The sequence below is a fragment of the Vulpes vulpes genome, chromosome 11 (assembly GCF_048418805.1).
Source record: "Vulpes vulpes isolate BD-2025 chromosome 11, VulVul3, whole genome shotgun sequence".
NCBI lineage: Eukaryota > Metazoa > Chordata > Mammalia > Carnivora > Canidae > Vulpes > Vulpes vulpes.
Window position 1 is genome coordinate 83595454 of NC_132790.1, and position 15411 is coordinate 83610864.

General features: G+C 34.1%; 1 protein-coding gene and 1 non-coding gene across 4 annotated transcripts in view; one reads left to right on the forward strand and one right to left on the reverse strand.

The window, feature by feature from the left end:
• STAG1 (STAG1 cohesin complex component) overlaps positions 1-15411 on the reverse strand; it is a 401472-nt gene that overhangs the window by 207690 nt on the left and 178371 nt on the right. For all 3 annotated transcript variants that reach the window (XM_026015434.2, XM_072726920.1, XM_072726921.1), the window contains one exon: positions 8541-8637. In XM_026015434.2, coding sequence (XP_025871219.1) covers positions 8541-8637 — 97 coding nt within the window. The remainder of the gene's footprint in view (positions 1-8540; positions 8638-15411) is intronic.
• Positions 13416-13518, forward strand: LOC112932582 (U6 spliceosomal RNA). Its single transcript, XR_003237499.1, has one exon. It is a non-coding gene; the product is annotated as a U6 spliceosomal RNA (small nuclear RNA).

Here is a 15411-nt window from a genome sequence, read left to right on the forward strand (position 1 = left end):
ACACCAACAAAATGGATTTCTAAGAGGAATGGATAAATTCCTGGAAACACGCAATCTTCCAAGAATGACTAAGGAAGAAAAAGAAAATCTGGACAGGTTACTAAGTAATGGAATTCAATCAGTAATCAAAAACTGTCAACAAACCAAAGGCCAGAATCAGATGGCTTCACAGGGGAATTCTACCAAACATTTTAAAAAGAATTAGTAACTATCCTTCCCAAATTACCAAAAAACTCAAGAGGAAAAAATGTTTTTAAATTCATTCTCCAAGACTAGCATTAGATATATACCAAAACCAGACAAAGACACTTAAAGACAATTACAGGCCAATATCCCTGAGATATATATGCAAAAATCCTAAACAAAATATTAGCAAATTGAACTCAACAATATATTAAAAGGATCATTTACTATAATCAAGTGGAATTTACTCCAGGGATGCAAGCATGGTTCAACATCTGCAAATCAATGTGATACACCATATTAACAAAATAAAAGAATAAAAACCCTATGATTATCTCAAGAGATGCAGGAAAAGCATTTGGCAAAATCCATATATGATAAAAATTCTGAACAGAATAGAGAAGAAACACACCTCAATATAATAAAGGTCAAATATGAGAAATCACTTAAGGTCACAATGGTAAACAGCTAAAAACTGTTCCTTCAAGATCAGGAGCAAGACAAGGATGTCTACTCTCACCACCTTTATTCAACATAGACTTGAAGTCCTAGCCACAGCAATCAGACAACAAAAAGAAAGAAAAGGCATCCAAACTGGTAAGGACAGGGTTAAAGTGTCATTATTTGCAGATGACATGACACTATATATAGAAAATCCTAAAAACTCCATCAATAAACTATTAGAACTAATAAACACAATCAGTGTTTACTGATTGTTTACAATCAGTAAAGTTACAGGGTATGAAATTAATATAAAGAAACTGGTTATGTTTGTATACACTAAAACCAACTAGCAGAAAAAGAAATTTATAACTGCATCAAAAAGAATAAATATTTAGGAATAAATTTAATCAAGAAAGGTGAAAGACTTGTACTCTAAAAACTATTAAGACACTGATATAAAAGAAACTGAAGACAATAAAAAGATATACCATGCTCACTGATTAAAAGATTGAATATTGTTAAAATGTCCACACTACCCAAAGCAATTCACAGATTCAATACAAACAAAAACAAATACATAGATCAACAGAACAGAGACTCTAGAAATAAACCAATATATGCATATATAGTCAATTAATCTATGATAAAGGAAGCAAGAATATACAATAGTGAAAAGACGGTCTTCAATAAACCATGTTGACAAAACTGGGCAGCTACATGCAAAAGAATAAAACTGGACCACGTTCTCTTTTTTAAAAAAAAATTTGAAGATATATTTGAGAGAAAGAGAGAGAGAAAGAGAGTGAGAGAGAAAAAGCTGGACCACTTTCTTTTACCGTATAGAAAAAAAAACTCAAAATGGATTAAGACCTCAATATAAGACCTAAAAACATAAAACTCCTAAAAGAAAACAGGCAGTAAACCACTGACCACCAGTCTTAACCAATATTTTTTTGGTTCTATCTCCTTGAGTAGGGCAAAAAAAGCAAATATAAACAATTGGGGCTACATCAAACTAAAAAGCTTTTGCACAATGAAGCAAACCATCAATAAAACAAAAAGGAAATAATAAACAGGACAAAACATTTGAAATCATCTATCTGATGAAGGATTAATGTCCAAAATACATAAAGAACTCATAAAATTCAACTCCCAAAGAACAAATAATCTGATTTAAAAACGGGCAGAGGGCAGCCCGGGTGGCTCAGCAGTTTAGCGCCACCTTCAACCCAGGGTGTGATCCTGGAGACCCGGGAATGAGTCCCACGTCAGGCTCCCTGCATGGGGCCTGCTTCTCCCTCTGCCTGTGTCCCTGCCTGCCTCTCTCTCTCTCTCTGTCTCTCATGAATAAATAGTATGTTTAAAAAAAAAAAAAAGGAAAAAAAAGAGAAAAAAGGGCAGAAAACATAGACATTTTCTGCGAAGATTACATAAAGATGGCCAAAAGACACATGAAAAGATGCTCAACATCACCTATCATCAGGGAAATGCAAATCAGAACCACAATGAGGTATCACTTCACACCAGCCAGAATGGCCAGTACCAAAAAGACAAGCAATAAGTATTGAGAAGAGGGTGGAAGCTTTATGCACTGTTAGTGAGAAAATAAGCTAGTGAGCCACTAAGGGAAATAGTGTGGAGGTTCCTCAAAAAGATTAATAAAAGAAATACATTATAATCCATTAATTCCACTTTTGGGTATTGACCTGAAGAAAATGAAAACACTAATTTGAAAAGATATGCACACCTATGTTTACTGCAGCATTATTTACAATAGGCAAGATATAGAAGCAACTTAAATGTCCATCAATAGAATGTGTGCGTGTAAACACACAGGCATGCACACTTAAATATTACTTGTTCATAAAAAAGAATAAAATCTTGCCATCATCACAGCAAATTGATGGGCATGCATATGACATGGACAGACCTAGAGAATACAATGCTATGTGAAACAAGTCAGACAAAGAGAAATACCACGTTTTCACATGTAAATGGAATCTAAGAAACAAAACAAATGAACAAAGAAAACAGAAACAGACTCATATATACATAGAACTGATGGTTGCCAGAGGAATGGAGGAAGGAACTGGGTGAAATAGGTAAAGGGGATTAAGACATATAAAGTTCTAGTTATAGGGCAGCCCCAGTGGCACAGTGGTTTAGCACCGCCTGCAGCCTGGGGCGTGATCCTGGAGACCCAAAATCGAGTTCCCTGTCAGGCTCCCAGCATAGAGCCTGCTTCTCCCTCTGCCTGTATCTCTGCCTCTCTCTCTCTCATGAATAAATAAATAAAACATTTTTTTAAAATGTAGTCAATAATACTATAGTAACTTTGTATGGGTGAGAGATTAACTACAAATCACTGTGAACATTTCATAATGTATATAAATGTGAAACCATTACGTTGTATACGTCAAACTAATCAGTGTTGGATGTCAACTATACTTCAACTTAAAGGTATACTCAAGTATCATCCTTTTACCCCGATTCCTTCTAGACTTTATACCTCATTTTATATTTCATTTATATATACAAACGCACCCTGCAGGTAGCCAGTCGATATTCTCTTTTGTCTTTCCTCTTTCCTTTTGCTCAAAAGGGGAAGATATATGTATATAGTCCATTTTCCCCTTCTTCCTTCCGAAGAAAGTTGCATACTGTAGATGCTCTTTTGCACTTATCATTTCACCCCTAAAATCATATCCTGAAAATCTTCCTGCATCAGTCCACAGAGATCTTCCTCATTCTTTTTCACAGAATTTTTTACAAAATTCTATTTTGTACCTTTATGATAACTTACTTAATCACTCTCCTATATACGAGTATCTAGGTTGTTTCCAATATTTTGCATTAGCAAATAATATCATACTGAGTAACCCTGTGCCTTCATTTTCTTAATTCTGGAGTTGTATCTTCATGGCAAATTTATAGAAGTACAGTGGCTGGAATAAAACAAATGTAGTTTTGGGAGATATTGCCAAATCTATTTCCATCAGAGATGTATCAATTTTTATTCTAAGAAACAATGTAACAATGGGGGGAAAAGAAACAATGTAAGAGTGTCTATTTTCTAATAGCTTAACCAACAGAGTGTTGTTGTAATTTTTTGTTGTTGTAATTTTTAAATTTGCCAATCTGATAAGTGAAAAATGAGATCTCAGTGTAGTTGCAATTTGTCTTTCTCTTCTTTCATGTTTTAAGATATGCTTACTAAAGTTTCATTTGTACTTGGATATATTTCTGGATTTTTATTATATTCCAATTGTGAAAGACAGTGCTTTCTTCGTTAATCATATCATAAAAAGATCATTCTATGACTTTTATCAAAATGTTTTAAAAATCCATTTTTTTCAAATGCCTCTTCAGAAACTAAGAAGATACCAGAAAGGAAAATTGGCAAAGGATAGGAACAGAGAATTCAAGGAAAAAGTAATAGAATTAGGTCTCAAGTCTCACTCCTAACAGAAATACAAATTAAAATCATCCATATACAAAAATTAACCACGATCAACAACCGAATTATAAGGCTAAAAGTATAAAACTACAGATTTTCCTTCACTTATGATAGGGTTACATCCAGATCAACCCATCATAATTAACTGAAAATAAGTCAGAAATGCATTTAATACATCCAACCCACTGAATATCATAGCTTAGCCCAGCCTCCCTTACCTGTGCTCAGAACATTTCGTTAGCCTTCAGTTGGGTAAAATCATCTACTACAAAGCCTATTTTATAATACAGTGTTGAACACCTCATGTAATTTACTGAATACTGTACTGAAAGTGAAAAGTAGAATGATTATAGAGGTAAAGAATGGTTGTGAGTGTTTTGCTGTTTACCTTCATTATTGTGCGACTGACTGGGAGGTATGGCTCACTGCTTCTGTACAGTATCAGAAGACAGTATCCTATCACATACCTCTAAGCCCAAGAAAAGGTCAAAATTCAAAATGAGAAGTGCAGTTTTTATAGAATGTGTATTATTTTTGTACTACTGTATGTAGAGTTAAAAAATCACAAGTTGAGGGGCATCTGGATGGTGCAGTTGGTTAAGCATCTGACTCCTGGTTTCAGTTCAGGTCGTGATCTCAGCATCATGAGATCAAGCCCCACTGGGCTCTGTGTGCTCAGCAGGAAATCTGCTTAAGACTGTCTACCTCTCTCCCTCTGCCTCTCCCTCCCCCCTACTCTCTCTAAAATTAAACATATAAATCTTTAAAAATAAATTTTAAAAAAAAATCACAAGTTGAACCATAAGTTGGGGACTGTCTCTATTTGAAAAAAAAACCACAAATCTTTATTTGTTATTTTTACAAATCTTTATGCCCTTTTATTTAGCAATGGATTCTTAGATTTGAGACTACCAGCATGAGCAAAAAATAAATAACATTAAAAATGGACTAAATATCTAATAAGTGTTTAGTATTCAGAATTTATACAGAAATCTTAACAATGCATAACAAAAGGAAAACTAATTTAGAAGTGAACAGGGACTTGAATACACATTTTCTTAAGATACAAATGGTCAAAAAGCACAGGAAAATATGTTCAAGATCACTGATAATTAAGGACACAAATCATACCCACTTAGGATACAATGAATGAATGAATGAATGAATGAATAAAAGAAAGAAAGAAAGAAAGAAAGAAAGAAAGAAAGAAAGAAAGAAAGAAAGAAAGAAAAAGAAAACAGCAAGTGTTCACAAGGATGTGGAGAAAAGGGAATCCTAGTGCATTGTTGGTGGGAATGTAAACTGGTGTGGTCACTGTGGAAAACAGTATGGAGAGGAGGGAAGAAACATTTTTTGAAGGAATATATGCTACAGCTGCTGTAGAAAATAATCTGACAGCTCCCTAAAAAGGAAAATAGAATTACCCTAGGATCCAGCAGTTCCTAGGTATTTATCCCCCAAAATCAAGAAACAAGTACTCACAGAATTTGCTCATAAATGTTTATAGTAGCAATATTCACAATAACCAACAAAAGATGGAAATGATCCAAATATATGTTAACAAATGAATAAATTTAAAAATTGTGATCTACACCACAATGTTATTCAGCTATAAAAAGAAATTAATTATAGATACACGGCACTACCTTGATAAACCTTGAAGACATTTTGGTTAAGTGAAAAAAATCAGACATAAAAGGTCACATGTTATATAACTGCTTTATATAAAAGGACTAAAACAAGCAAATCTATACAAACAGCAGATTAGTATTTGTCAAGGATTGAAGGAGAAGAATGGGAATGACTACTTAATAAATATGAGATACTCTCCTGGAGTGATAAAAACATTTTGATAATAGAGAAGTGGTCACACAACATTCAACATTGTGAATGCACTAAAAGTTGCTGAACTGTTACAATTTAAAATGGTTAATTATAAAAGTAAGTAGATAAAATGGCTAATTGTACGCTAAGTGAATTTCACCTCAATTTAAAAAAGAAATCACACTGACACATAATTTTTAAATCATTTATAAGGCTTACCTCAAAGTTTGATAAAAACACTGTTGTAAAGACTGAGAAGAAATACTCATGTACTACTAATGGGATTAAAAATGGGCACAATTCATATAGCAGAAGTTTGGCAGTATCTGATACAATTTTACAAAAACATTTTCCCACATTCTTCCACAAAGAGCAAATAAGGTATACACAAAAATACTCATTACAGTACTGTTTGTAATAGCAAAAGATTACAAATAATGCAATGGTCTTAATAGAAGACTAGTTAAACTAAATTATTGTACATACACACAAAGGAATGCTGTATTAAAAAAGCTCCCTAGGGGATCCCTGGGTGGCTCAGCGGTTTAGCGCCTGCCTTTGGCCCAGGGCGCGATCCTGGAGTCTCGGGATCGAATCCCGCATCGGGCTCCTGGCATTAAGCCTGCTTCTCCCTCCTGTGTCTCTGCCTGTCTCTATCATGAATAAATAAATTTTTAAAAATTAAAAAAAAAAAGCTCCCTATACATCAGTAGCTTTTGTGTAATAGTGGTGGGAAAGGAAAGAATATATATTCCTACTTATATATACAAAATTAGATTAAAAATGCTAACAGATGAATATAAAACAAAACAGTTAAACGCGATTAACTCTTTGGAGATAGATGGGAAGGCAGGAAGTGGTAAAGACTTTTTGCTTTATATATTCTAAAGCTTTTGAATCCTGGGAATGAATTACAAAAGGGAAAGTTTTAAAGACTATCAGTTGTTTTAAAATCAAAATCGAATCCAACAGAACACTTAGATACATAATACATTTAAAGTATCAGTCAGTGATTGCCTTTATCCATTTTAAGGCTGCAAAATCAAAGTCACGTTTCTCCAAATAGTAGAATCTCCTGTCACTCTTCACCAATCAATGCTCTAGGATTCAGGTTCAAACTCCATTTATGTCCAAGAGTGTACCCTGCTTTCTTGTCTTCAGGTATTTATACATAGTCTGTTAACCTTGGCCCTTCTCATACTCTTTAACTTTCTTATCCTCACCCTCAGTCTCATCACAGTTTCTTCCTCTGAGATGTACTTTCTTACAAATGCTCCAACATTCACAAATACATAGAGATACAAAGCCTGGGCTAGATCAGAAGCCCTTCTCTATTGGTCCCATAATATCTTGTCCTTAGGGACCCAGACTCAGATTAAGAAAAGCCTGACTCTGAATCTTGAGTTTGGCACTTAAACTAACTGTATGATGTCCAAAAACTTACCTAAGCCCTTTATTCTCAGTTTCCTGATCTATAAAAATTACAACTTCTTGATCTATTAACCAATAGATTAAAGGGAGCAAATACAAAGTTTAGCACATATTGTTATTAAATTGTAAACAGTATTATTCTTAAGATGGCACTGATGAGCACTTTATTGAACTACTGGTAAATTTCCCTTTCTGTTCCTTGTATGTAATAAAGCCTCCTTTGAAAATTACACATACTCTAATACTTACTGGGGCAGAGACTATCTTGGTAACATTTGTATCCTCTGGAAGAGTACTTAGTACAAGATAGGTGTTCTGTAAATATCTGATAAACTACTTGTATCATTACTGTTAGTGACAAATAGAAATAAGAAAGCCTTTAAGAAATCAACTGTAATAGTGATCTCAATAAAAGATCACTGTACTTTCTGTGCTAAAAAGCAAAGGATGCTGATTTATCAATTGGCTGCCCCCATGTAGCACTTTATAATCTGTTAAAATTTATCCATTCCCAAGAAAAATATCTGTTAAATATTAATGTAAAAATAAAATTACATTTTAATTTTTAAGTTTTTTTTTTAAGATTTTATTTATTTACTCATAAGACACAGATAGAGAGGGAAGCAGAAACATGAGGGATAAGCAGGCTCCTGCATGTGGGACTCGATCCCAGGACCCCAGGATCATGACCTGAGCCAAAGGCAGATAGTCAACCACTGAGCCAGCCAGGTGCCCCTGCATTTTATTTTTAAAAATTGCCTATGGATTTCCAATGGATGATAAACTTAAGAAATCTGATTCTGGTACTTATGTTACCTAAAACAAATTACTGAAGCTTCAAGTACTTCATCTATACAATGAGGACCAAAATATTGACAATGATACAAAATAATGTTAGCAACTAGCAAATTCTTAATATGGAGCATAGCTACTAATAATATCAGGAAAAGCTTATGATCTAAAATGTCAATTCACAAATTCATTAATTGAATTTTAGATTTCCTTCAAAATTTCATGAAATTTCAGAAATCTGTTATTTCATAGCAAAAGTGAACAGAAAGATGAAGTATCCTTAAATAATAATTTTCTTTATCAGAAAAAGATTAGCACATAGTTCATAGTTTATATACAACTAAAGAAAGGTGAAATAAATTTGACACTGACAGAATCAAAGCACATTATTTATCCCAATATTATGTACCTCGACATCCTGAACACTGGATAAAAAAGTTGATTAAATCCAGAAGTGCGATGTCCCTGTCTTGTTTATATGATTCAATCCAGTCATCCACCACGGACTGTAGAAAAAATATATATATAAAAATGAAAACTTCAAGAAAACTGAAAATACAGTAAATAAATATTTTTAAAGTTTGCGATTTTATCTGTGTGTCTACTTAAAGAAATTATTTCTCTATAGCCAAATAAAACTAAAGGTTCCTTTATTTTTAAAGGTAATTAGAAGATGAATTACTAAGTTTCAAAATTTGTTTAGACCAAAATACAAATCTGACTAGTCCAATAATTAAACAATGAATATTCAAACCACATTGTGAAAATAACCCAAAAGCTAAACTACATTTAAATATAGATAGAAATTAAGTATCAAAAAATCTCTTCTATTAGTAATGCATAAAAAGAGTACACACCATGTATAACCAAATTCATTTTTGTCAGGAATACATAAATGAATCAATACTAGGAAATTTAAAAATTCAATTTATGAATGAAGGAAAGAAATTAAATGATCATATTACTAGATCTCAAAATGGTATCCAATAAAATTGTGCAGCCAAACTTACAACTTCTAGAAAAACTGAACAGATAAAATGTATATAAGTAAGGTAAAGACAAAGGTATATTTGTTAAAAAAAAAAAAAAAAAAATATATATATATATATATATATTTTGTTGTTGTTGAAATGTTCAAGACAGTTCAAACCAAACAGGACCAAGGCAAGGATGTATCCCTAACTATCTGACACAGGTTTTAAGTTTCTAGTTAAGAGTAAAAATGAGTAAAGTCTTAATAAGGAAAATTCTCCCTTTCCAACAGTTGAAAAAAAACACCTAACAGTCTCTACTAAAGTGACTCAAAAGATTCATGATAGAAAAAATTTGACAAGTGACAAAAGATAAATGTACAAAATAACTTTTAGATATTGGTAATATATAAGAAACATAAATGAAAAAAAAAAGAAACATAAATGGAGGAGAAGCCTGTTCATAACTATAATTATCTAAGAATAAGTTCAAGAAAGGTATAAGTGTTAATGTGGAAAAATTATAAAAACTCACAGGATGCAGAAAATCACCTAAATAAGTTTCACATAATGAGTTAAAAAAAAAAAAAAAAGCCTTAGTGCTCTATCAATAAAGTCTTTCCAAATTATTAGGCAATTTTACTGTGATTCCAAATAGCACACTTGAAGGCAATTTTGTTTGAGGTTTCCTCGAGTAGGGTAGGTTATCAGAGAAAATGCATAAAGATCATTTTAAACACTTTTAAGATAATTTTTACTTTTATGTGGAAAAACAATTCTATACAGCAAGATGTATGAAATTTAAGTTACACCTTGATAAAATTTTACAAATACATACACCTGTGTAATCATAACCAAGATGAAAATACAAGACCTTTCTTTCTAAAACTGAAACAGCTCCTTGATGCTCCCTTCCAGTCAATAACCATCCCCAGCTAAAATGGTTTACTATTATCCCTTAACACAGGACAATTTTTGAAACTCATATAAATAGCATCATCTTTTATGTTTGACTTCTTTTAATCAAAATTGAACCAGTTGTTTTGTGTATCAGTACTTCCTTTCTTTGCATTACTGTGTAGCCTCTAATTGTATTAACATATCACAATTTATTTGTCACTTTACTATTTAAATATATGACTATTATTTTCATTTTAAGGCTATTATGAATAAAATGGCTATTAACATGACTGTATAAATATTTTGATGGACATAAACTTTTTTCTGTTGTATATATACCCAGTAACAAACTTATTAACACCCGGAACACATGCGTGTAGATGGGTAGTAGACAAAGTCAAAAAATTTTCCAAAACAGATGTATTAAATTATACCCCATAAGTAGTATTATGATATTGGGTGTTCCATTTCCTTACCAATACTATATATTATCAGTCCTATTAATTTAACCATTCTGGTTGAACATATGTCTTCTTTAATGACCTACTGAAGAGCAATCTTATTCCCTTTTTCCATGAAAAAGAAAGGACTTTTATTATTATTTTTTTTAATTCTGATGTATATAACACTGTTTCTCCGCCTCATCACATTAGTGTCTGGAAGGTTTTACTTTAAAAGTAAACAGAAAATTAGAATATTATGGCTGTAGAAGAGGGTAAAAAGAAAAAGAAAGCATGCCATGCTATTTGTTCAAGGTTCAGCTCTGCTGAATAATGTGTCAAGAACATGTTGACTAAGAATGGTGGATAAAGCAGGTCAAGTAATTTTAATACTCATGGCCCAAGCAGAAAAGTTTTCATGCTTTTTGGCCAAGGTAAGGAAGCATGACACAAAACTAAAGAGGAAGCCATTTCTCCACTTCTACATGGGGCCCAGCACTGTGAAAACACTCTGAAGATGGTGAACAAATTTTAACTCCCAAAGTGACAATATCAATTTTTATTATCCCACTAGTTATGTGTGAGGAACCCAAAAACATTCTGAATAATACGAGTGAACACAGATTTGCATTATAAATATTAAAATTCAACACAAAGATATTGAAAACAATATAGATTGAAAATAATGCAGGATTATAAAAGTAATATAAGAAAATAGAGCACAGAAATAAATCCAGGTATATATAAAACTTAAGCTGTGACAAAGGAGTTACTTCAATTTCTGAGGAAAAGCAGTAGTTAATTTAATAAATGATTCTGGTATAATTGGTTATTCATCTGAAAGGAAACAAAGTTATACCTTTTAAAAGTTATCAGACAGGGGTAAAAGCAAAAGAATCTAAAGAACTAAACTCCAGAGAGATAAATCCTTCTTAAATTGGCAGACACTGGTGCTTGTTAGAGGCATTGCCAAGTATGGGCATAGTTGGGTGGATTAAATAGTATTTCATAATATATAAGACCTTGCCCTAGGGGGCAGGATAAAACTACATAAAACACATCAAAATTAAATTGTGGGGGGCAGCCTGGGTGGCTCAGTGGTTTAGCGCCACCTTCAGCCCAGAGCGTGATCCTGGAGACCCGGGATCGAGTCCCACGTCGGGCTCCCTGCATGGAGCCTGCTTCTCCCTCTGCCTGTGCCTCTGCTTCTCTCTCTCTTTCTGTGTCTCTTATGAATAAATAAAGAAGATCTTTAAAAAAAAAAAAATTAAATTGTGGGAAATCTTCACTAGAAAAAATATTTTTACGTAGCCATAAGGTACATACAAGGGGCCAAAGGATAAGAAATATGGCACACGTCTCATCAAAACAATGAAAGCCAACGGATATTGGAAAGACATATTTAAAGTACTGAAAGAAAAAAAACCCTACCATCAGTTCCCTGTGGTCCCACAAAGATCACCTTCCTGGACCCACAAAGATCAACAACTGGACAAACAACAGATTCAGGAGACCTCTACAGTCCACTTAGCATGTTTTAACAGTAAGTGAAAATCATCACACAAGAGAAGGAAGGCAACTTTACTTTGCCTGCATAATCCCATCCTCCAAACTAACACATTTCACGGTGCTCTGAAGGAACTCCCTAGTTAAAAAGAGTTTTTCTTGCTAGGAAAGTAAGAGTGTGGTGAGCAACTGGCTCCCCCAGCCTTGCAGGGCACTGTGCAGAGGTCCAGTTTTGGTTTCACCCCATCTAGATCAGTAGCCCATAGATGTACTGAGCCAGCTAGAACAACAGTAAAAGAGAAGCTATTAATAGCAAACAAGCACCAAGAGCAATCGTGGTTCACAGAGATCTGCTCTATAGACAAATTCTGCATATTTTACCACTGACAAAGCCAAAGGTTAGCACAGCCACTGTGGACTCCTGCAGATCTTGCCAGCTTTCTCCCCATAGGTATTTTTGTTAGCTGAAACCAGCTGCCTGAGTCTCTCCCAGAAACCCTGCCCTACCACCAACCTGATCTGCCCCACAGCTGTGCAGGATCTCTAGCTACATATGCATAAGACACCAGTCCCTTTTACACTCCCACAGGAGGGAGGCAAGGAGCTGCATAAGCAGCCAACTTGAGATTCTACAGCTAGGTGAGTATGAGACACCAGCCTAACACCACTCCCTCATCAATGAACACTGTTGCCCACACAGAAGTAGGCCCTCTCTAACTATGCACCACTGGCCTAACACTTATCACTGGCCTCCAATGCAGCATGCATGCATGCAACAAGGCTAAGGAAATATGCAGCCACTGTTAAGTGGACCAGAAGTCAAGAAATCCTGCAGCTGCTGGTAGGCCCAGATCATGCCCCACCTTCTGTCACTGTCTGGTACCACTTTGCCTACCCATACCTAGCTCCTCCAGGCTGTGTGATTACATACCGACCCCCGACCCCCACCCCCACTCAAGCTCCAATCACAGTTGAGTGTGTGCACACCACTGATTCTGCCCACCACCAATGTCTTCCTTGGTCCCTAGCTACCAAACTTGGAGGTATTTCTAAGGACCAAAACAGCCCTTTTAGCCAGTGCAGATCTTCCACAGTCCTCACTAAAGACCACCCAGTTGTAAATACAGTGGAAACTGGTGGCCTGAGCCAAAAAGGTACCACACCTTCCTGGACCCAGTGTCACCACAAGCCACATTTCTCACCTTACACCAGCAGACCAAGGGTCACTGCATAATTAAACGTGTGCCCTCACACACAGGTGAAAGGTTTCTCTTATAGAAGTCAGTCTATGAGTCTGGGAGAGGTAACTAATTCTTCATGCACTGAGATGAAAACACAACTTCAGGATTATGAAGAATCAAGGAACTATGTCTCCACAAAAGGAATACAGTTCACCTTCAGTAACTGGCCCAAAGAAATGCAGATCCAGGAACTGCTGGACATAAAATTCAAAATAGTTTTTTGTGCTTGCTTCTGCAGCAAATATATTATAACTGAAATTATACAGAGAAGATTAGCATGGCCCTTATGCAAGGATGACATGCAAACTCATTAAGCATTCCATATTAAAAAAAAATTATACAGCTACTCAAGAGAGCTATAAGAGAACACAGATAAACAAAGATATCAGAAAAAAATACCTCAGAAAAAAGTAACAAAATGAGAAGTCCAACAGAGAAAGAAAACATAAGAAAGAACAACAGAAGTTTTGGAGCTGAACAATACAATGACTATAATGAAGAATTAAATAAGAGTTTCAACAATGAATTTGAATAAGCTGAAAGGAGAATCAGTAAACTAGTATTCAGATCAAATGAAATTATCTAAATACAGGAGGAAAAAGAAGAGTGAAAAGAAATGAAGAAAGCTTATGGGAATTATGGCATACCAACAAAAGAAATAACATACACATCATTGAAGTCCCAAAGAGAAATGAGAAGAAGAAAATGTAGGAAGCTTATTTTAAAAAATGATGGATCAAGTTATTTTTCTATTTCTCTTTTGATGTCTTTTGATTGTTAAATAGCATGTTGTTTAATCTCCAGATTTATGGATTTTTCAGTTTTCTTCGTGTAATTAATTTCTAGTTTCATACTATTGTGGCGGTAAAATAAATATGTTTGCTGTGACTCTGACCCTCATTAAGACTTGTTTTCCAGCCTAACAAAAGATCTATATTGGAACACAGTTCCATGTGAACTTGAGAAGAATGTGTATTCTGTTCTTTTAGATGGAATGTACTGCAAATATCTGTTAGGACCATTTGGTCTAACCTGTCATTTGAGGTTTCCTTATTGACTCTGTATAAATGATCTCTGCATGATGTAAGTAGGGTATTAAAGTCTGCCATTATTTTCTTTACATATTTAGCTTCTACTATGTTGGGTGCATAAATATTTACAAATGCTGTATCTTCTTATTGGATTGGCCCCTTTATTATTCTGTAACACGATTTCTTGTCTCGTAACACAATACTTGTTTTTTTTTATTTTTATTTTTTTACAATCCTTGTTTTTAAAATCCAATTTGGATGGGATACGTATAGGTTTCCTCCAGTTTCCATTCGCATGGGATACCTTTTGCCACCCTTTCAGGCCATATGAGTCCTTACATCTAGGGTGAGTCTCTCATGTAGATGGCTCTTCTTTTTTTTATCCATTTAGCCACCTCATGTCTTCTGATTTGCAAATTTAGTCCATTTATATTTAAACTAATTAATGATAAGTATGTACTTAATGCCATTTTGTTAATTATTTTCTAGCTATCTTTTTAGTTCTTCTCTATTCCTTTTCTTCTTCCCTTGAGACACAGGAAAATGGAAATTTAATATACCAAAATTTATGGGATGAAGCAAAAACAGTTCTAAGACAGAAGCTCACAGTGATAAATGCTTACATGAAGAAGCAATATAAAACTTAAACAACCAACTTTATACCTAAAGAAACTAGGGGGGAAAAAAAAGAACAATTACAGCCCAAAGGTAGAAGAAAGAAAATAACAAAGATGAGAGTACAAGTAAGTGAAATAGAAACTAAAGGGATAATAGAAAAGGTCAATGAAACTAAAAGGTGCTTCTTTGAAAAGATAAACAGGATGACAAAATTAGACTCATGTAGAAGATGACTCAAAATCAGAAATAAAATATGTTAAAACTGATATCACAAAAATAGAAAGAATCATAAGATACTACTATAAATAATTATATACAAACTGGACAATTTAGAAGAAATGGATAATTTCTTAGAAAATAAAACCTCCCAAGACTCAATCATTACCTAATGGAAAACCTAAATAGACCACTTACCAGTAATGGGACTAAATAAGTTACCAAAAGCCTCCTAACAAACGACATTACAGTCAGCTTCACTGATGAATTCTACATTCAAACATTCAAAGAATACATACAAATCCTTTCTAACTGAAGAGGAGGGAACTTTACCAAATTCACTTTATGAGGCAAGCA